At 41.4% G+C, this 24,395-nt stretch overlaps 1 protein-coding gene across 1 annotated transcript in view; it reads left to right on the top strand.

The window, feature by feature from the left end:
- Positions 1-7,820: 7,820 nt before the first annotated feature.
- The window catches only part of LOC115057494 (microtubule-associated protein tau-like), a 30,369-nt gene continuing 13,794 nt past the window's right edge, over positions 7,821-24,395 (top strand). The window contains exons 1-6 of the mRNA XM_029524643.1: positions 7,821-8,145; positions 16,642-16,997; positions 17,754-17,933; positions 19,475-19,589; positions 22,502-22,561; positions 22,970-23,226. Of these exons, the coding sequence (XP_029380503.1) occupies positions 7,821-8,145; positions 16,642-16,997; positions 17,754-17,933; positions 19,475-19,589; positions 22,502-22,561; positions 22,970-23,226 (1,293 nt within the window). The remainder of the gene's footprint in view (positions 8,146-16,641; positions 16,998-17,753; positions 17,934-19,474; positions 19,590-22,501; positions 22,562-22,969; positions 23,227-24,395) is intronic.

The following is a 24,395-nucleotide window of genomic DNA, read 5'->3' as shown; positions in this document are numbered from 1 at the left end:
CAAGATTCTCCTCCCCCTTTCTCTTCCCCCATCCCCTACCCTTACCCCTCTCTCTGTCTCTCTCTCGCTCTGCCCAGCAGCATGGGCAATCAGCTTTAGGGTCCTCTCCCTGTTTCCTTCATCTCCAGCTGATGTTCAACAATCTGTGACCTTCAAAATGAGAGTGTGCACTTATTCACAGTGATGGCTGTTTGTGTAAAAGCTGTAGAGTAGACGATTTAATTTGAGCCGCTGTTTTCTTTTTTTTCCCCAAGGCCTTTTTATGTTGCTGTCTTGCTTTTGAACCTTACTTGCATTCTTTTTTTTGCATCCAACAGAGTTTCCTTCTGGTGAAGCTTAGTTGAAATTTTTCCAGTTTCACTTGAGGAGCCTTATCACCAATCTCAACTTTATCATCTTTAAACTTTTCTTACCAGGTTTGAATTTTGGACACTAAGGTTACAGCAGCCTTTCAATGGACAAAAAGAAAGGGTTAGGGTTAGGGTTAACTAATACATGTTTTGCATTGTTATGTGAACACTATCACAATCACTATTATTTTTTCAAAAAAGCTGTACATTATAGAAAAATAGCTCAAATATGAACAGTAGACTGAAAAAATTATTGAAGTAATTAATTCAAGCAAGCTGCAATACAAATGTAGTTTCTGGGTCACAGGGGGTGCTGGAGCCAATCCCAGCTCACTCTGGGTGAGGGCGGGGTCACCCTGGACAGGTCACCTGTCCATCACAGGGCCAACACACAAACAATCACTCAGACCTACAGATAATTTAGAGTCACCAGTTAACCTAAACATGATGTCTTTGAATGGTGGGAGGAAACCGGAGAACCTGGAGGAAACCCACACACGTACAGGGAAGAATGTGCAAATTCAGCACAGAAAGGTCCCAGGCCCAGGAATAGAACCCACAACCTTCTTATTGTGGGGTGCGCTAAGCCCTAATATGCTAATGTGCTAATGTGTGAAAATAAAATATTACAATTCACACACATTATCATTAAATTATCATTATCACAGTTGAAACACTTCTTGAAAACTGTTTCAACAAAAACTGACCATTTAGGAAGGAGGAGTTTTAACAGGATGGTTTTATTAGACTGTTCTGGCCCTAGCTTTATCTGCTACCTGAGTCTATATTCATGGATTATAAAGTCGAGCTGGTGCTGTTATTATTTTCTGCTATGAATCATATCCTATTATCCTAGATTCCCTGCACATTCACTGGCACCAAGTCCCAATCCCATACTACTGAAGCAGATCTTGCTATTAGCTGTGAGGCTTTGCTGTAAGACACATTGGTACTTTGAGCCAAAAGCTCATAAAAAAAATATATTGTTTAACAATATATTTGGGTTAAGGTGGCAACACACAACAAAATTCCCTGAATCAATTTCTGAATATCAAACTTGCATTATTTTTATCTGCCAAATAGAGGGAAGTGAAAAATAAAAATAGATATCCAAGCAGGTGCAATTGAACTACAGACTTTCTTAGAACAAATTAAAAATATTAGCTTCGGTGTGACTGAGCCAGCATGAATAAAAAATCACCAGAAATGGTGATGAGTCAGTACTAAGAAGGAAAATGACAGTTGCGACAGATAGCATGTGATGTCAGATGTCCTCTGACTTCAGTCACTTATTTCTTCATTTGAGAAAAAACACTTAAAGGAGCTGTAAGTGTTGCTTCTGCTGCATAGACAGCATTAGTATTAACAGTTATATTATTCCCAGATAGTTCAGACTTCATTCCTTTACAATGTAAAAGGTGTCTCCAAAAAAGCAACGCAAATGTTAACTCTATCACATCTTTCTCCTTTTTCTTCTCAAGTTAGATTCCAACCAGCTAGTCCCAGCTCCTTGCATAATGATTCAATGTAGCCTCCGTTCAGCCCAGAAGACTTTGTATTGCCCAAAGAGTGTACGTGCCTCTTGCCCTGTGATTGAAATGGTGGCCAACGTTCTTGGCAAGTGACGAATACTGCTGCAAGCTGGAAACCACATTCAGCAGCAGGGAAAACTAAAAGCCCCTTCTACTGTATTAAGGCCCAAAACAGGAATGCTATATCCTCAACGGGACTAAACACATACAGCAAAAGTGAAAGATGAAACAAATATTTCTACAGTTACAGTACAGGCCAAAAGTTTGGACACACTTTCCTATTTATTTGAATGAAAAGGTGTGTCCAAACTTTTGGCCTGTACTGTATTTGAATTGGAGAAAAAAAAATAAATCCATCATTGCCGCTCCAGTGAAACTGGCATGAGCAGGAATAGAAGCGAAATGTCACAGCCACAGACATTTAGACAGGAGGAAGCAGGGAATTAAACAGTTAAGCCTCCGACCTTCAAATCTTTCTTCTACTTGTACCTCTGAAACCATTTGAAAGTGAGCACCAGTCACCTCTCAGCCTGACCCACACTTTAAAACAAGCCTCCTCCAGGTTTCTTGCATAACACTCATCTTTTCCATGTCTACTGAAACTAAACAAACTGTCTAATGTCTTCCTCTTCCTCTCTTTGGCTTCCTCTCCCTCTGTGGTAACAGTAGACAAATTGTTTATGGAGGATTATGTAATGATGCTCATTTATTTTCTGTCAAGCTTGACAAGATGTCATTATTTAGGCGCAGGCCCAGGATGTGTTGGGGTTGAAGAGAGTTTTGTTGGAGACAGTCAGCTGTAATGTGCCATGAAAAAAGTCAGCAAGATGTAGATATCCCATGTTGAAATTAACGTTTGAAAGATGGGGTAAGACCTAAAGCTGCCTTGCTGACAGCAGACTCCTAGTGGTTCACAGGTTATAGATATTAACCACTGTTTACACATGTACTGGATGTCAGTGCTTTCTTCCTCTGCCTCTGCCTTCTCCTCCTGTTGTCATTTTCATGTTCAAGCTACCAATATACCCAATTTGGTAACAGATTAGCACTTTCTAGCTGGTGAACCATCCTAAAATTTCTTATGTAACATTGTGCGGCCAGTATCTCCATTTGAACATTACTTTTGTCTTTGGGAAAGTTTGTTTCAGAACTATGGATTACTGTATTCCAGGTGGTTGCACTCCTTGAAGTCAGTGTCATGCTTGATGTTCATATTATGATTCACAGGATGTCATTGAAATATTCCAAACAACAGCTTAAGCTGAATGTCTGCAGTATAACTGTCAATTTGATCTTGTATTATTTAAACCCAGAACTTTTGGCTACTTTAGTGTACTATTGATACTTGGGTTTTCCACCAAATTTCTTGGTCCAGTCCAAAAAGTCAGCAGCAGAGTGGGGGATGAGGCCCTCAGCTGTTGGCACAGTTTTAATCTTCCTTGCATAACTATACCAATCCTGAGTGCTGTGGGCTTTTGGGTCATCATTGGGAGAACAGCTCCAGTGGCCTGGGAGAGTGTTTGGAGTTGAATCCTGATTCAAACAGTGGTCTGTTTGGGGGAAATTATAGGTACACAGTTGGAATGGACTTGCCATGCAGAGCTTCCATCCATCCATCCATGTTCCATCCCTTTTGCCCCATCATGTCACCTGGGGGCTTGAGCCAATGCCAGCTGACTGGACAATGACAACAATTCACAGTCACATTAAAATCTCACAGGTGATTCTGTCACTAATGAACCTGTATGTCTTGGCACTGTGGGAGGAAGCTATTGAATCAGGAGGCAACGATGCAAAACAATCAGACCAAGTGAATCTCTAAAGCTCAGACACTTGCAACATTGACACAGACCACGCAATTTCACCACTCAAGATATGAGCTAATATCTCAACCCAGGTTGAGATAGAAGTGGTTTACAAATATCACCCGTGCCATGATAACCAGGTCTGGAAAGCTTGTGACCTACAGTTAAACTGAGGGACAGAGGAACTTTGCTATCAGCAGACATGTTGAGCTGCCTCAGATGTGGAGGCAGGGGTGTAATTGATAGTAATAATGACCCAGTTCCACTTATGTGTCTTAGTAACGATGCCTCTGTGCCATCCACAACACTAGGGTGCTGGAACTGGCACAAAAAATTGGAATGCAACTATAATCGATGAATTATTTTTCAACACCTATGATTTTGGGGCATGTTGTGATTATGAACTGGAGAGCCTATTTCAGGCAGATGGTTTATCACCAAGGATCATGCTGTGTATTTCATAGGTCAGTCTAACCCTAATACTAACCCCAGCTCAGCTGACTCAGTAAAGCTTAATGATTCCTGACTAAGTCTAGTTACTATGGCTAACATGCAAAGGTGTAGCTTTCTGCTTGTGAGCCACCTTGGAGAGGCAGATGCAGAGGTCTCCATAATAGGAATTAGGGGCCACTGAGAGGTTTGCTACTAAGGAAATTGTATGTGCATTATATGCTTCAGCCTTCACAGTCATCAGATCTGAGCACATGGGAGGCCAGATGGCGCATTGACATCATCACAACAGCAAATGAGACAATATCTTTTGTCCAGCTCTATAGAGAGTTTCAGACTTAGAAAATGGACACAATGAAGTTAATCTGGTGGTCATGTGATCAAAGTGCAGAACAAGAAATGAGCTGATCTCTAGCTGGTATAATTGGTCTTTACAATCCTTTTATGTAACCTACTAAATACTGTTGTGTGGCTATCATATCGATGAAACTTGATATATAGTTTGGTCCACAACTAGTAAAATATCTTGGCTACATGTGTGGCTTATCCCCATGTGCAGCTTTGCTCTGGCTCTGTATTTGCTTGTTCACTTTAAGTATGGTTCTGCATCAACAGCCAATACAGGACATTCAGTCCAGAGTTGCTCACTGCAAGGAACATTTTTTAACAAAACCAATTAACTGGAATGTGAGGATCATTTTGTTTGGGCCCTTTGAAATGGAGAAACACCAAGTACCACTGCACTGAAATGGCTTGTGAATTTCAAAATTTTCACACAATATATCTTCAAAAGGTGTAACATCTGTGGCCTCCCTCCATCTGCCTTGTATTTTCAAAACATATATCAAACTGCTACTAATAAAGCTTCTTTTATAGCGAACAATTAGCAATCATCTACTAATGTAATTATTGTTTGTTAGACATGACTGTTGTATTGGGATATTTTTTATTGTTGATTCAAATCAAATCCGATTTATTTGTATAGCGCCAAATCATAACAAAGTTACATCAAGGCATTTTACATATAGAGCAGGTCTAGACCAAACTCTTTATAAAATTATTTAAAGAGACCCAACAGATCCCCCGATGAGCAAGCACTTGGCGACAGTGGCAAGGAAAAACTTCCTTTAAGAGGCAGAAACCTCGGGCAGAACCAGGCCAACCCATCTGCCTCGACTGGTTGGGTGGAGAGTGGGAGAGAGAGAGAGAGAGAAAGAGAGAGATTCCCTGTGGTTTCCTAGTGTAGTGTGGCAAATCCCTGGTGCAGAATTAGTTGTCTGTTCCAGAGCTTACTCACTCAGCAGTTCTTTTCCACTTTCTATTAAAAATTGCAAAGCACCTTCCTTTAAATCCATATGTGCAGATGATATGTAAAACTGTTTTGAAAATTTTAAAATGTCACACTTTTCCATTGATCCACTCCAGAGACCAAAATTTTAATCAGGGCTGCACAGGCAATGTATTACACCTTTATTCAGTCAGATGAAATAATATAATCAGCTGAATGAACAAAACCAATTTGGTTAAGTGGGTGACATCAGAACTTCATAAAGAGAACTCTCAAAATAAAGGAAATAATTTATAAGACAATGACATATGGGACAGTTCCTTTGTGCTTGCACTATTAGCTCCTCATGTCAGTGTGGCCATTTATTTTGTCAAAATGTATATCCAATTGGTTTTGGCCTCAGTCTTCAGTGATGCCTTTTTCATCCCTCCTTTTTCTCTTGCATCAACTTGTGAGCTGCGCATATCTTATGGCAGCGGAGCAACTATCATAATCATTGATCTGTTGTGTGCATGCATGTTAGTCACTGTCTTCATGCCATCCTGTGTGCTCATGTGCATAAGCTTGTGCACGTTTGCCACTAGGGGCAGGATGATGAAAAAAAAATTGCTCCAGCAAATGAGGGAATTTTCCGGGCTGTCATGTGACCGTGTGATGTCAGAGAGAGAGAGAGAGAGAGAGAGAGAGAGGTGGTGGTGGGGGGGGCAAGGTGCAATTTAGCCCCACAGCTGAACCGTGCAGTACTCAGAGAGAAGCCGACACGAGCAGACACACACATTTCACTCTCACACCCACTTCTCTTGTCTCGCCTGTAAACACACATACAAATCGCATACATTTGCACAGTCACATGCACACACAACTCTGAGCTATTACTTCAAGGATATATTACCTCATCTACTTTCCAAGCACTTTGGATCCTGGGGATATTTTTGCCTCCTGGACAGAAATAAAAGGACTTCACAAAAAGCAAGAGACAGGACAAAGAAACCGAGACAGACAGACGAAAGAGTCACTGCGAAAAAAGAGGGAGTAAACAAGAGAAAAAGGAGAGACAACACCAGAATAAGAGCGATACAAGAGGAGCTGAAAACATAGGAGGAGAATGTCCTTCCTGTCTGGCTCGCCCTGGCAGCCTGGCATTATTAGTGGCAGCAACGGGTACGGACAACCTTCGAGGGGGCATCAACTACAGCAGCTTCCACAGCAACAACACAAACCCTCCAGTGCCCTTTCTGGGGCGAACATCCCTACAGGCCTGGCCTCTTCTCCACTGTCACCCTCAAGTCTGGCCCCTGCCCAGCACAGTGACTGGCAACGCCAAGGCCAGATGGCACCAGGGGGGCAGGTTGCCGCCACCAGCCAGGGGGGGTCCAAAATAACTGTGAATAAAGATGAGATGAAATTAGGCAGAACCAGGACTGAGGGGGCCTCGTCTGGAATGGCAGCAGAGGCACCAGCAACACCCACCCTCAGGATGCCAACGCTGATGATAGAGGATGAGGGCTCCAGAACATGGGGGATAGAAGAGGATGGACATAGACTGGGAGGGGAACAGGGGTCATTAGGGAGTACAGGACAAAGCCTCAGCAGTTCCTTGTCCTCCCATTCTTCCCTTTCATCCACATTACCTTCTCCTTCTGTCTCACCTGGGAGATCATTTCTACATGCTCCAGACCTTAAACCTACAACAAACCCAAACAATCTGAAACCAAGTCATACAGACAGCGAAGATGGATTTTACATCCAGGGATTTCAAGTGTCTTCCCAAGGCCAGTGCTTGGTGACTCCACCAAAACAGGCTTCAGGGCCTGGGGTTGGAAACACATTCAACCCCCCTTTCACTGGAAGTACCATGTTGAGTCTTGGACATAAAGAGAATGAGCAACAATCTGTTAGTTCTTCCACATCTGGAGGCCTTCTTGAATGTCTGACAGAAAATTTAATCACTGGTCCAACTGGAAATCAAACTCTGAAGCCATCTTTAGGCAAGCAAATTGTTAATCCACAACCTTCTGGCACCATTCTTCCTGCTGCTGACTTAACAGGGGGTAAAGCCGGTGCCACTGTAGGGCACGCAGCAGGCTTATCACCAGCCTTAGCTTGCAGAGCAAATGATGATGTTGTAGTTGGTGGTGAAGGGGGGAGTGGTATGCTGAGAGAAAGCTCAATCCATAGTGATATGAAAACAGGGGCATGCGCTTCACCTAGCAGAGAGAGTGGGGTTTCAATTCACAGCCAGTCATGTGACTTAAATCCGGTTGAGGGTGGGAGAGTAACTTCACCTTCTATGTTACACAAACAGACAAAACCCACCCAGGGCAGCGGATTGCCACAGCGGGCAGCAGTGAGACGTGCAATGTCTGATTGTTCACACCTGTCTGTTCCCATGGTAATGGCTGGAACGTACCCCACCAGTATGGGAGGCTTCCCAATGATGACAACCAATGTACCGGATTTTGCCGTAATGGGAGCAGAGTGCCCGCTCAGGGTGCCATACCCACACACCGCTGTCCGACGCTCGCTCACAGTCATGGACAGTGCTGAGGCCGCTGCAGCAATGACCACAATTTTATCGTCCCAGTTAATGACATCACCTGTATTGCCATCATCTCCACCACCCAAGAAGCATAACGGGTGTTGTGAGACCAACTTTTTACTTCCTGTTCCACCCCCTGCAGCAACTTCTCTTCACAGGAATAGCAAACTGACCACACTGGGTAAGAATTTCTTATCATTTGCATGTGTCTGTGGTTTGGGTCATGAGATAACATGACAAATGAGCCTGGTCACAAACATCTAAACTTCCAACAGATGTGATTTGTTCAGTGAATCTTATAGGTCTGATGTTGGGCCTTGTGCTGACCTTTTGCACCTCCTGGGAAAATGGTCAGCCACAACACTTGTCATCAAGTTTTCTATTCACTAGTTACTAAACTGCACAAGTGATCAGTACCACACCCAACTTTTTAATCTCAGTTGCACATGTTTTGTGTATGTAACTATCACGTGCTGTTACATCTACAGACACACATATACAAAGACAATGTACACAAAACCACCTCTGTGCTGGTTCCAGCTTCAGTTGTCATCTCCAGTACCATGTTTTTCTGTGATGACACACACAGGCTTACAAGGTGAAAGCAATCCCAGCAACACTGCTGCAGCTGGCAGCCTGAGTGAAGACATCCCTTGACTCAGGAGTGAATAGAATGAAGTCATGAATTGAGAGCAGTAATAATCCTGTGGAACATCTTTCATCTCCTGTGATAGAAAGTGTCGATGAGGGCGAGCTGGCAGCTTGTTGTCTTTGCTGAGTGTGTGCTATTAAAAGGTTGCTATTGTAATTGGCACATCTGTCACCACCCTAACCTGTGTGTGCCTTTCAGGAGATGCATTAGCTACAGTGTAGACACACGTGTTGACCATAAACTCTTGATATATAACTGCAAATCAAGCTTTGCATTAAAGCATTTACCAATGCCCTGATCGCTGTGAATTTCTGATTACTGTAGCGATTTGTGGTTTTGTAACCGTGCCTCAAATGGTACTGTGAGCCCCTTCCTGGTCTATGTTTTGCTCGTCCTTTATCTTTGTCAGTGTTTGTGGAGGAAGCTAATATCATCACATATACGTTGTTCATTCTTCTTCCTGAGTTGCTGGCTATGTATGTTTTTTTTTACATTGGCTATGCCTGAAAAAATGGTGTGCTTTAGAATATCAGAATTTATCACATTGCCACATGTTGGTATAGGCAGCTAGGAGAGACTAACAGGTTAGGGGTTGGTCAGAGAGAGTGAGCAAATCAGACAGATAGCCGAAGGACAGAGCAGGAGGGACTGACTCATTACAATAACCTGACCTTGAAATTCACTTTGCCTGTCTGCGCACTTTGGTTAGGGTTAGGGTTAGGGTTAGGGATGAAGCTCTTCATGGCAAATTGTTGATATTGCTGTGCTAACAATAAATATCTTTAAACCATGTGTTTTTGATGCAATACAGCAACTCTGCTGGCACTGACATGATTGTATCAACAACAGAAATGCAGTACATGCAGAGACACAACAGAGTAATGCTTGATGTAATGAACCAAAGGTGTTGGCATAGCCATAGAATCAGACGTTTTTGTTGGAGTCGTTGACTGTGCATAGAAGTGGTCATTGATTGTGGGTCTATAAAATTAATGGTCATCAGGGGTCTTTTTGTATTGTATTGAAGTCTATCAGAAGATTCCCCTACTTCTCGCTTCAATCATTACCTTAGTAAACATTTTCTTATTGAATTGATCAGTCAGTGTCAGTCTCAAGTTTAAATTCTTTAATCCAGTATGATGATGGGTATGTATAAGAGTGGGACTAACCTGTAATTGACAGACTGTAACAAACAATCAGGATAGTGTACAGTCGATCAGCTCCACCATCACTCAACTCCAGCTCCAACTTCTCAAAATATGGTTTCATACATACATACATATACAAAATGGACATACATACAAGCTGAAGGCTGAAGTGAAAAACTTATTTGGTGGCGTATTGATAAGCTGCCACTCTGTTGTATTATCAACTTGCTAGCCAAAATCATATCAGCCTGAAACATTCATCAAATTGTTTGACTTGAGATAACACCTGTAAAGTTTTGTGCTGGGAGGCTGCTGTTTCTTAAAGAGTGACTAACAATATTAAGTATAGCACACTGTTGCAGTTTGGTCTCAACCTGCTCTATATGAGAAGTGCCTTGATGTAACTTTGTAATGAATTGGCGCCATAGAAATAAATCTGATTTGATTTGATTTGTTGGGGCTGTAGAGGGGTAGAAGAGAAGCAGGACACAAGGGTTAGGGTTAGATTTTTAAGGTTATTGACATAGAAAACAGTCCACAGGCTGTCAATGGTGAGTGAGCTTTGCCACATCACGGGTGAGGGAGCTGCACTTGGTAAACACAAATAGGGAAGGGAATGTCATCAGTAAATTTTGACTGATCAACTCCAAGACAGTGAAATTAAAGAGTTTACTGTCGGAGAAAAACATGTCCTTGTGTGAACAGAATGGGCATTTCCAGGATTCAGGTCATCTCTGCATTTCATTTTATTTTATGAATGTCACCAGATATTATCGCATCTTTGTATTTTATTGCATTCTTGAAATGGCAGTTTGATTTATTGTGGGGAAGAGTCAAAAGGGATTTTTGGAAATTGATGTTGAGAGTGATGTGGCAGACAAAAAGAAGGGGAAATGTGTGGGGAGTTTTCAGAGGATTATGGAAGCTTGATTGAATGAATGCTTATTTGCATTGTAGACTTATTATATGGCTCCATATAACAAAGTTAATGAAGGAGGAATCAGCCATAAATTTATTGATGTAACGTCTGCTAGCCATCTCTGTTCACTACATACTGTGTCTCTCTCCCTATGTAATGATTTCTCCATCCTCCCAGCTCTGTGGTCTGGTTTTCAGACTGCAGTCGTCACAGAAATGCTAGGACATTGATTAGATATTGACTCTGACTGTACTCATTCAAATATAGAGCAGCTATTTCTAGCATCATATGTGTGACCATGCTCAGATATGTGTGTGTAGGTGAAAAGCTTCAAGTGACGTGAATCTTACAGATATTAAAGGTGTACGCCCCCACAGACACTGACAGTAGACACACATGTCAGCAACTTGAAGCAACTGTGTTTTGTTTGTTTTTTTACCGAAATAGATCACAGCTGCACCACAACACATGCGCACATACACACACCCTCACAGACACTCATACAAAAAGAAATGCAGTTGCAAATATTTCACTAAACGGATGTGCTCAAGCCCCATTTTTCTCTCTGTCTTGCTTGTTATCGAGAAGCTCTGCATGCTTGCCAGAACAACACACTCTATCAGCATCAGTCAATAAGACAGCCAGTGTTCAAAAGCACCTTGAGAGTCTCGCTGTTGGTTCCCTAGAGGTCAACTCCCTATGATGTGCGTCCTGGTTCATTAGGCAACACCCGGGACTACTGCTGATGAAAGAAATCCTGATTTTAAAGCAGCTTATGACCACAACAGGTGTATCTGTTTACTACTAATAACAACTAATATTGCAGTGGACACGGTGACGTGTTAATGTACTGTTGTTTTATCAAGTTACCATGCAAAGACCAGTACGTTCAGAGGATAGAAATGGTTGATTTTTGAAGCACCTTTTTCCAGGTTGCCATTGAAAATGTGTTGCATGTAGAGGCTGTGCTGTAACAAACAGGACGGAAAGGCTGCTGTCTCTCTCAGCTTCAGAGAAGAGGGATGATACCATAGTAATTGCAACCACAAAATGACGGGCAACAACATGTAGTTCTTAGCACAACAGCAGAGCACGGTAAAGCGGTTTATGTGTAAGGAGTTTGACTTGTGTAGTCAATTACTGGTAGCATTTCAATTATTAGTTGTGCAGCTCTTAAAATCAGGATCGTGTTTGTGTCTTGTTTTCAGTAAGCAAGTAACTAATAATAATTCAGTGAATAGCTAATAATAATTATACTTCATGTTGTCTTCTATATCATGTTAATGACTGGGTGTGCCTGTGGGAAGACATGGCATTAGGATGCATTATCAAAAGAAGACAAGCTGGTGGACATGATGTGATACTTTGGGCAATGTTCTGCTGGGAAACCTTGGGTCCTCCATTAATGTGGATGTCACTTTGACAGGCAACCACATTTAAACCTGGTTCACACCAAGTCCATGGAAAAAGTATTCGATGATAGCTGTGGCCTCTCTTGGCAGGATAACATCCCCTGTCTCACTGCAACAACACTTCAAGTATGATCTGTAGAACAAGTAGTTCAAGGTGTTGATTTGGCTCTAAATTCCACATATCTAAATCCAATCCAGCATCTGTGGATCAGCTGGATAAACAAGTGTGACCCATGGAGGCTCCACATTATGGCTTCCAGGACTTAAAGGGTCTGCTGCAAATGTGTTGGTCTAGATACCACAGCTTACCTTCAGTGGTCTGGAACGGTGGTTCTCAAACGGGGGTACTTGAGGACAATTCAGGGGGTATGTGAGATTAAAAAATAAATATATGCGAAAAATAGCAATCAATGCAAAAGCCCTAAAAAATGGTTTAGAGTTTTTTAGCCAAGTAGCCCCTAAAGCTTGGGGGGTACCCAGTGCAGTGCACAAATCCAGTTCTGGAAGCGAAGATAATTGTTGACCAATAGCTAGGTAGCACTGTCCCAATATTTTTCCAATCCAACTGTATCTGTCACAGAGCACCAATATCGGTTTGTGAGTACTATGGCATGACAATTTCAACTGTTTGCCACTGCCTATTGATTGTTTATGATAGTGGCTGGATGCTATCAAGTAAGACCTATAGAAATCAATATAGTTGGTTGATGTGTACACATGAAATGGAAAAGGAAAATTATGTATACATGTACTAATTTTGTGGCGACAAATCTGTTAAATGAAATCAAGTCTGCATTAGACGAGTTAGTGGTTAAAAGAGGGAATTGGATGATGCGCTTTGAAGTGATGGAAGTTTGTTTGTGTGTGTGTGTGTGTGTGTGTGTGTGAGCTTATGTGTGTGGCAACAGCAAAATAAACTTGCACCAGCTTCATGTCTGTGTGTGTTAGTCATGCTATGATTTACAGGGCAGTCAGTTCTCTCTCTCTTCATGTGTCTGTCGCACACACATGCACACAAACGCATGTACATGTGTGCGCGCACACACACACACATCAGCACACAGACAGCTGGTTGCCAGCAGCTGTGTATTGTAGCGTGGTATTAGATGGATCCTCTTTGTCCTCAGCCACTTTCAGTTTGGATGACTCATTGCTCGTCTTACAGGGTGAGCAAACTAGCATCTGCAGTAAACACTTGATGTGTGTCAGTTAAAAGAAACTAAGTATGCTAGTGAATATTTGTGGTCTAGGCTAATTTACATTTCTCTTGAACGTACCTCCTTTCACTTAATCCAGAGGACAGAGAGGCTTGTTTGTCAGGTCTGCTGCATATGAGAAAAAGACTTTCATACTCGCACCCAACTGTCAGCATTTGATTTAATTATGGCTAACGCATTCAGCAAAAAGATATCTCTGCAACTACTGAATTGGTTTTGGAGTGAAAGTGAAATCTGGCGAGTGCTTCTCTAAAGGCTGGACTTTCATCACCCTCAGCAGTCAGAGACAACAGAGGAAAAGCCTCAGTGACTCCCAGGTTTGATCTGCTTTTGCATATGTTGTTAGGGGCCATTTTAATGAAGATGACAGACACATGATTAGTTGTCTTAGGGTCCTGGCACTATCTCAATTTCTTTGGTGTCCTGCAGGCCTGCTGCAGAGCACATGTCCATTTAGTATTAACGTAGTTTTGATTGAAATATATGAAACTGAATTCAAGAGACAAGAAGGGGCTGCTACTGCAGTGAAAGGAGCCAGGACAATATGAAATGATTCTCCTCAGCAGTTAAAGTTAGTGCACACTGTGGCCAGTGATAAACATATCAGCAGCAACATCATGAGGACAAATACAAATGTGATGGGTAAGGCTGTCAGATCACAAACCACCACCTTTTGTGATAGAATACAGTCAAGGGTTTTATCACTGAAGGGGTGAATACAATTGAATTGAAAGGATTGACAGACCTCATCTAGTTCCTTTCCCACAGTTTGATCTCCAAAGTGTGTCAAAGAGAAATTAGTTGAGCTTATTCTACAGGCTTCTGTAGGCTTCTACAGGCTGGAAATCAGCAAGAGCTGCGTCACAAAATAGGATTGAAGCTGTTTCTACACAACCCACCACTGGGCTGTGAAATAGCGCCCTTTATTACTTTATCATTATCAATTCTTTCTTAAGAATAGGTCTTAGGTCAGGTTTTGCAGGAGCAACAATGTAGAGAGGAGCAACGAGACAGATCAATTTTATTAATTGACACAGCAGCTAGCAGCTCAGTGCTGTCCATTCTGTGGGTGTTTCCTTAGTCTAAACAGACCAGCAAATTGGACTGGCAAAAGAGTTCACTGAGCATTTATCAGTGATTTCATCTGTGTTTAAACTATGAGTCATATTTAGATCTATATATTTTAGTGGAGAATGGGGATTTAAGAAAAGTTGAGAGTTAGAGACAACACACTGACTCACACATAGCGTCATAAAGTGGCTTTACAAGATGAGATAAGTCAGAGCTAACTGGTTAGCTTGCAAGTTTCACTACATATATAAGATATGGAGGTCATGACATCATCACTGTTGCTGTTTGTGTTCACTGAATTTAGAAGGATTATTTAGAAAGCTAATCCCAAATAACATCACAAAGCAGCAACTGACTTGATTACAGTTGCGTGTAAAGCATGACAGAGCAACATTGTGAGGTCGACCAAATTCCGAATGATGGTGGCTGCAAGCACTGAACACTGCAGTTTTTCTTGTAGCCTTCACGTGAGCTGTTGGTGTGAATGTCCTCTGTTCCCAATACAGCTGCTGTCCGATTTGGGCCTTGGGCTGAGCCAGGTTGGAGCCACCATTACAGTTAAGATGGATTTTGTATGATGGCAGTTAGAGATCCAGAGGGACCTGGTCTGCATTGTCCACCTAATTACTGGACATAAACATAATGAGTTTTGTTTCAGAAACACAACATGCCATTATCACTGGTTAATTCTCTTTCTGTCTGATCGACTCAGTTTTCCTATTGCCTTTGATTTTTACTTTATTCTTTCTTTTTCTCTCCGCTTATCTCATTAATGTGCTTTTGGCAATACTGGAGCTGAAACCCAGTATGACCTAGTGTTTCCTCTGAGGAGGGCAAATGTCTCTTATGGTGTTTTCATAATCCTGGCACACAGATGATGAACACTGAGCACAGAAATCCAAGGACATTTCACAGCTTTACATATTCCGATTTAGCAACCTACACAGATAGATGTTTTGAAAAAATTTGTTTTGAATAGTCAGCTGCATTGGGACATTGTCCTATTTTCCCCATATTGGTGCGTGTCAACTCCTAAGAAAAACTGCATTCACAGTCCAAGCCAGCTTACTTTTTCAGTTTCAGCCTGAATAAACCTGTGTCAGACTCATCTTCATTATTCACATTAAAAGCTATATTTTAATGGACTTGTGTTTCACTTTGTCATAGATGAGAAATTGTACAGAAAGTTAAAGATGGATGTTTTGCAGAATGAACAGTAACAAAGCATATTTAATTACTTACTGTACTTTGGTATATTGTATACTGTACTTCACTTCATCATTGCTTATATGACCTTTAATCTACTACACATAAAATGCTAATATTGTAATTGTGAAACCAATACATTTTTAAATACAGCATAAAGTAAGAGATATTTAAAAGCAACAGCTCCTATTGTTCATTTGTGTCTTTATGGCACTCTTTTTTTTTGTAGCATTTATAGTTGTGTTCATGTCATTCTGGTTGTTTCACAATCAATAGCTTCTGTAAGTGCAGCGAGATGACATAAGAAGTGTATCTGCTCCCAAAAATCTTAAAACTATATTTAGAGTCTGTTAATGTTGGAACTTTACTTTTACTACATGCTGTGATATCAGGACAAAAACATCTGTGCGTCCCGTGGGTGTGACCACCACTATTCAACTTTCAACATGTCAGTAGCCAGCACTTCAGTCAGTCCACTCTGTGCTGTTTTCTGAGCACTGCGTCAGTGCTTCATTGTTAAATTCATTTCACATGTTTATGGAGGGAAAAACCCAAAGCAAAGTGCTCCTCGCACAGTGCGCCTGTGCCTGTGGTACTGCTGTTGGTTGCTTCATGCTGATAGATCATTATTATACTAGTAGCTAAATAAGATTTTGACAAATACTGCCAAAAACTAAATGTTCAGGACATTTTGGACACTACCGGAGATGACTCTGAATTAGCCATTCACTCAGTTTCTGTACTTTTAGCTTTAGCTTCAAATATATGATCTGGGACCGTCATTTTTTTCCCAAGTATTGTCAGAACCAAGTGTCAAAACACCTAACCCAAACCCTAACCAAAAACACCAGAAGGCAGGAAATTACATTTTCGTCCACTGATGGTGTATCCCTTTTGTTAATGTCATAACAGCCTGAAGTGACTTCCAAAAATCATCCCACACTTATATTTGTGTCAAATTTATGAAAAAATGTTGATGTAGAGTTTCGTTTATGAAGAATCAAGTCAAGTTTTTTTTTTTCTCTCCAACTGTCTTTATCTGTATCTCTCAGTGAAATCTGACAACAAGGAGAAGCAGGAGAAGACAGAGACTGTGTCCAGTAAGACGGAGAAGATTGACACCTTCAACAAGAAAGAGAAAATGGAGCAGCAGAAGGAAGACAATGGGCCCGACAAGAACCAGAAGTCTGAGAAGATTCTCAAAGATGAGGAAAAGATTGAAAAGATGAATGCAGAGAAAAACAACAAGGCTAACGAGAAGGCAGAGAAAGTGGACAAGCCAGAGAAGACCAACAAAGATGAGAAGAAGGAAGAGGAGAGGAAGGAGGAGAAGGGAGGGAAAGGAACAGCCAAGGTTACAACAGGCAATGGCAGCAGGACACTGCCAAGCCCTGACAGCAAGGGCAAGGTGGGTCACTAACACATGCATGCACACGCACACGCACACACACAACACACAGATTTGCATGGAGTTGGACACAGACTGACAGTGGCAGTGTTTTCGGTGGTTGCAGAGTCAGTACCAAAGGTCACAGTGCTAAACTTTGTTGGTGTGTACCAAAAAATTGTGCAGCACCATTCATTTTTATTCAGCTTCCTCCCTCACAGCACAAACATTTGACAAGAGGAGCTGGATTTTTAGACAATTATTTCTAGTCACATATTTTCACCAAGACCAGAGTCATGAAAGGCTTCATGCCCCATGTATTCAGAACTGCTGGTGCAAAGTGGGTCAGTGCTTTGTGTCTAACCCAGCTGACAAACAAATAAGCCTGTTCAGCAGGTAGACACAAATGAAAGCATGAGTTTAATGAGCTTGTTAACTGAGTTTTCAAGGTAACTTAAGCAACCCTTAAATTTTAGACAAGTTTATATGTCAATGTACATTGTCAGTATTTTGAATTTCTTTTATTTTTGTCTGATGTGTAAAAGCACATCATGAAAACCATGTTTTTTTCAAACCATGTATTGACATTTGAAACCGAAACCTGCACTCTTCGTGTGCTCAAAAGAGTTGATTTTGTTTGTGGTGTGGTTTCTGGCTTGGCTGCCATATCATTCTGCCACTCCAAACAATGAATTCATCTCTGCATGTCTCCTGTCCACCTTTTCATTAATTTCCTTCACTTCTCTACTTATTATTATTTCACTCCATAATCACCAGCCTGACCTGAGTCCAGCCAAACCCAACTCCACCAAACCCCGCCCATCATCTCTCGCCACCAATGGTGAGGCCAAACACTCTTCCCCCACCACAGCCTCTGCCAATAAAAAAAGCCCCTTACCCAAGGAGACAACACCCACAGCTGCGAAGCGCCCCCAGATTGCAGCTGGCTCCAGCAGGGTGAGTATCCCAAACAGACTATAGTTTACATGTTGTGTAATATGAAAAGTGCATACATACACATTTATAAAGAGGATTTGGAGGGGAATTGTAACAGTTTGCCCCAGCTGCAGTGATATCATTAATATTAATATCATGCAGCCCCATTCCCCTTTTCAGCTCACAATAGATCTGACATGTTCCTTTGAGAAATCCTGTAAAAGAAAAAAAAAGTCAATTCAGTCAGGAAGAGGGATAATTTTAATTTTGTTGTGCTCTCAAGAAAAAAGTTTGACTTTCATAACGTAAAGTACCAGTTTCTCTGGGTTAATTAGAGGGTTTCCTTTCATGCTAATATCAACCCACATGTCAGAGCTGTTAGCTGTGTAATGACTGCTTGTGGTTGTTGATCAACAAATGCCAGTTCTGGACCCACAAACCTGCAGCCCAGAAGAAAAGAATGACATTACACACACACACAAACTCACACACAAAGACTCGGGCAGCAATGCTTACAGTTAGAAGAGAAATAACTGTTTTTTCACACGAGTTGTTCCTTGTTCATATGTGATAAAACTTTGTTCGCCAACAAATTGAAGTTTGTGCATCTGGATTGTAAACTTGCTTATCCCAGTAGTAGGGAAGGTTGCAGCTGCACACCTCTTTGTATTTCACACTAATTAAAATAAAGTGTTATTGTGTAGTTGAAATCCAGATACCTTTTATTTGTGGAAGACAAACAACCATGTGCAGTCTACACTATATCAGGTTCATATATGCATGTGTTAGGCTGCTTAGTTCGAGCTAATGATTATTAATTTGTCTGATGTTTACTTTGAAGAGTTTCAGATATACAATAGGGTTGCTTCGATGAACATATCACACCACACTTGTGTGCAAGTTATTAATATATCAGCGAAGAAGTCTAATGTTTGTAATTTTGAATTTGTCAATGACACGTTGAAGGATGCAAGTTGCCACTTGGCATTATTATTTTGTTTCCATTATTACACCTAAATGGTCCAATTTGTTTAGTTTTTTCCCCCCATTTGATAGCAATAAATCCACCAATCATGTTTTCAGAACGTCTGCCATTCCATCTGTCTGTCTCTCCCATTCCCATCTCTAACCCAACTCAAACTCAAATTTGGGGTTTACTTGGAGTGAAGAAGGAGCTGATGAGATTTTGGTGACCAAAGGTCAATTGTCAAGGTCACTGTGACTTCATGACGATAGCATGTTTGTGAATGCTTTGTATCATCCTTTGTGTTTGTTTAACACAACTTAACACTAATATCTGATGGATAAAATGATGAGAGGATTTATATACAGGCATGAAAACAGGACGATTTTGACCATATATCCACAACCTCATTCTGCTGTCCTCGCTTGTGATGCTGGTTCCTTTTTATTCTTAACTTCTCTGATTTTGGTGTTGGCCTCTCACAACAGTTTTTGGACAGCAGTACACACAAAGTTGCTGCACTTACAGACATACAAATGAATAGTTGTGTTCATAAACCAGCACACACACCTTATTTCTCGACTGATCTGACTTCCAGACTCCAGAAAGTGGTTCAGCTGAGAAACGCCCACCTGTTCCAAAGGCTACAACCACACCAAGGGCAGCCACCAGCAAGAATGGCTCCTCTGCACCTGCTGCAAGCAAAACCCCTGGTACTTGCTCACACACACTGACACAGAAGGGTATCTCCACTCTGCATTGGCTGGATCATAGCGCTGCCAGTAGTCCATGACATCTACAACAGCCTGAACCCTGTGCAGTGGCTGCAGAAATGACTCAGAGTGTAGACTCCGGGCCGCAGGCTAACTGAATTGCTACCATATGTAATACACTATCAGTTTTGAGAGCTGAGTTTAGAAAAGATTGTTATTTTTATCACATCACCAACACTACCTCACCTTCCTAAGTGAAAGAGCAGTATGACTCAGTTGTGTTCAAACAGTGAGATTCAGCTTTTTTGTTTAATTCAGCTCAGCAAAACCTGACCCTAACCCTCAGAGGATATGATTCATTCACCCAGTTCACAGCTGTGCATTATATGTAATGCAAGGTGCATAATTCACTTTTGCTGCTTAAGTTAGTTACATCATTCTTGTAACTGTTTCACTGAGTCAGATTTCAAAATGTGCCCCCCACATGATGACAGCATCACATCACATCAACATGATGGACATGCTGTCACGCCTCTATAAACAGTGAAAATATTCACTTTTGCTCAGACAGCCTGTACCATTTTCTTCTATTCAACAGAAGCTCTCCGATCCTCTGTATAATGGAGGAATCGAGGAAATGCCAATGCTGGATTTTGACCCAGTACCAACTAGCCTCTTTAAAGAGATCTTTTATTTAATTGAGCCGTTCATTCTAGATTTGATTAATCTGACTTTATTTCTGGGTTATGTACCTCAGGCACTTAAGACTGCGGTCATCAAACCCCAGCTTAAAAAGCCTAATCTTGATCCAGATGTTTTGGCAAACTATAGACCCATATCGAACCTTCCATTTATTTCTAAAATCATTGAGAAAGCTGTAGCAAACCAATTACAGGACCACCTGGATGGGAACGGTTTGCTTGAAGAGTTTCAGTCAGGATTTAGAGCCCATCATAGCACAGAAACAGCGCTAGTTAAAGTCTCCAATGACATTCTAATGGCCTCAGACAATGGATCAGCCTCCATACTTCTCCTTCTAGATCTTAGTGCTGCATTTGACACCATAGATCATAATATTTTACTACAGAGACTGGAACATGAAATTGGAATTAAAGGAACTGCACTAAGGTGGTTCAAATCCTACTTATCAGATAGACATCAGTTTGTTCATGTAAACAACAGCTCCTCCTCATGTACTGTAGTTAGTCATGGAGTCCCGCAGGGTTCGGTACTTGGACCAATCCTCTTTACGCTTTATCTGCTTCCTCTAGGCAACATTATCAGGAAACACAGCATCAACTTCCACTGTTACGCAGATGACACGCAGCTGTACTTATCAATGAAGCCAAATGAAGTCAGTGAGATAGTCAGACTGCAGGCAGGTCTTGAACAAATAACTGAAAATGTTTTACTTCTCAAGTCTGACAAAACTGAAGTTATTGTACTCGGCCCTAAGCAACTCAGAGAAAACGCTATCTAATCATCTCATCAGTCTCGACGGCATCACTTTGGCTTCCAGCTCCACTGTAAGAAACCTTGGAGTAATTTTTGACCAGGACATGTCCTTTACATGTCCCTCATATAAAACAAGTTAGTCGGGCAGCTTTCTTCCACCTGAGAAACATTAGGGAAATCAGAAACATCCTCTCTCAGGATGATGCAGAAAAACTAATCCATGCATTTGTAACTTCTAGGCTGGACTACTGTAACTCATTACTATCTGGAAGTCCAAACAAATCTCTGAAAGGCCTTCAGTTGATTCAGAATGCTGCTGCACGAATATTAACAGGAACTAGGAAAAGAGATCACATCTCTCCCGTGTTAGCTGCTCTTTATTGGCTGCCAGTAAAATACAGAGTAGAATTCAAAATCCTTCTTTTAACATATAAAGCTCTCAATGGCCAAGCTCCATCATATCTCAGAGAGCTCATAGTTCCTTACTGTCCTAGCAGGCCACTCTGCTCTCTAGATGGAGGTTTACTTGTGGTTCCTAGAGTCTCCAAGAGTAAATCTGGAGGCAGATCGTTTAGTTATCAGGCTCCTCTTCTATGGAACCAACTTCCAGTATCGGACTCTTTAGCAATTTTCAAGACCAGGCTTAATAGTAAATTAAAGTCCTCTACTCTTTAGCTATGCTGCTATAGGCCAAGGCTGCTGGGGGATGGACTGAGCATCTCTCTTTCTCTCTCCCTCTCCTTCCCTCACTCTCCCTCCTTCCCCCCTGCATGCGCTGATAAGAACCATCCTTCTTAAAAAACAGTTTCACCCAGTTCTAAGCATTTATACTGCATTTACTAGCCATGTTCTGCCAAAGTCTCTGTCTCTCCCAGTTCCTCTCCTCTCTCTCCCTGTCCTCATCCTGCAGGTGGTGACTCATCTCCATCCCATGTTCCTGCAACACCTGCTGGTCCCATATAGCATAAATTCTGTATTACAGCTCAACTCCAAGAACTTCATGCAACAACATGTTCCTGCCTACACCCCAATGCCTGTGTCTCTCTCTCTCTCTCTCTCTCTCTCCCACTCTCAACCCAACCAGTCGAGGCAGATGGCCGCCCCCCCTGAGTCTGGATCTGCCTGAGGTTTCTGCCTCTTAAAGGAAGTTTTTCCTTGCCACTGTCACCAAGTGCTTGCTAATCGGAGGATCTGTTGGGTCTCTTTAAATAAATTTATAAAGAGTTTGGTCTAGACCTGCTCTATATGTAAAGTGCCTTGATGTAACTTTGTTATGATTTGGCGCTATACAAATAAATCTGATTTGATTTGATTTGATTTTCAGTCTTGAACACAGCCTTTGGGCCAACACCAGTATTAAACAAATAACAGTGTGGCAGAAGTGATGAAGCTCTTGGTGAGGGCTACTAAAAGTTAAACTAGTCTTCTTAAGATCATGTGCTGTCTTTACCAAACAGTTAACAAGATTGAAAAGGCTGAAAGCAAGACGGGGGAAGCCAAGAAACCCAAGGCTGCAGGTAACAAACAAAACAATTGTGCTGACATTTAAAGAAACTATTATCACTGTTGCCGTAGGACTCAACAAATGTCACCAAAATTAAATAAAAATTATGGGAATGGTTATAAAAGCACCTCTAAGGGAACAATAAATACATGGTACTTTTTACTGCCCCATTACATTGTCTAGCCATATTACATTTAAATGATACACTGAGCAATAACTGGCCCTAAGGAAAGACTACTAAGACCACACACTCCTTTCCTTTTACGGTAGAGAATGTATTGTTTATACTAGAATGTGTTTATAATAAAACTGTGTAGTCATACTTCTCACCCCTTTGAAGAACTTTGCCTATAGCTTATTGTTCAAATATAGGGAACAAGAGCGCTCACATTTCAGAAATGCGACCTTCCTTTCTCTATAGTACGCCCTCGCCCAGCTTTCACCACCACTCCTGGTACTCCAGCTGCCTCCACTAACGGTGATACCAGCACCACCCACCGCCGTCGTGTCATCACCAAACCCCCTGTGCCCAAGCAGACACCCCTGGAAAAGAAACCAGCAGTGCCCCGTGCTCATCGAACCCCCAGACCCATCAATGCCCCAACACCAGACTTGAAGAACGTTCGCTCCAAGATCGGCTCCATTGACAACATCAAGTATCAGCCTGGTGGAGGAAAGGTAGGACAAAAGAGTGATGTACAGTGTGTACTAATATCCCTGAAAAGGTACAGAATTTGTTTTTGTATCACCAAATATTTCAGCACCATTTGGTTATAATTGATGCTGTGTTGAATTTTACTCAGTATGCTTTGTTAACACTAAATCCAGACTCTGAGAGTCAAGGAAACTCAATCGGCCCTTAAAAAATGTTGACCGGTTTCAACCTGTTAAAATGTTAACAGGTTAACAACTGCTCTCACCAGTTTTCTAAACAGTATTATAAACAGTCTTTGTTGTGTGCTGAGCACTTCATCAATCACTACTTTATGATAGTGACAAAAAATTATTATATAATCATGTACAAGTTGATAAAAACAGTTGCTACATAGCAAGATATAAATGAGAGATTACAGAGAGTGCAGCATGCATCGGTCTATCTATTTTGATTTTATGAAAGCATTTCCAATTGCGTTTTTTTAGGTCACATCAAAATCCCAAGTCGGAACACAAAGACAGTGAGTTTTCTTGGCAAGGTGTGACAAAACATTTTATTTTTTCAGTGGTCTTTCTTTTTTTGTACAATCAACTGTGTAACCAAGGCTTGAGGATAGAACTACAGGAGAGCCTTAGAATCAAGGGTCCCCTACCCATGAAAGAGAATCATCCATTTAAAAAAATGGATGATCCTGTTGTAAAGCCAGCCATGTGGATGCCACAATTCAATGTACAATTTGCACGTAACTCACGAGTTACTGCCTTTTTTTTTTTTCCTCTCTCTTAGCGCCAAATCATAACAACGTTACATCAAGGCACTTTACATATAGAGCAGGTCTAGACCAACCTCTTTATAAAATTAAGGATAAATTTAAGGATGTACTATGCTGCAGGAAACTTTACATACAGACATAAACCAATTGTTATGCATCAATGGTTTCTTTGTGGATCACAGTTAGTTAACCCTTGTGTGATGTTCGGATCTGTGGGACCCGTTTTCATTTTTTATTAAAAGAAAAATGATACAATGAATTAATTTTTCAAACTGAGACTCACTGGCTTTGCTCATTTTCTGTGAAGAACATATATCAGAATACATATTTAATGAACACACACCATACACCCCCCCTACACATTTCTATTACATATAAGATGTCCGGGTCCACTGGACCCGGGGCTAATAGAAGTGTGGA

The sequence above is a fragment of the Echeneis naucrates genome, chromosome 17 (genome assembly GCF_900963305.1).
Source record: "Echeneis naucrates chromosome 17, fEcheNa1.1, whole genome shotgun sequence".
Taxonomy (NCBI): domain Eukaryota; kingdom Metazoa; phylum Chordata; class Actinopteri; order Carangiformes; family Echeneidae; genus Echeneis; species Echeneis naucrates.
This window is presented reverse-complemented; position numbering and strand designations above follow the sequence as displayed.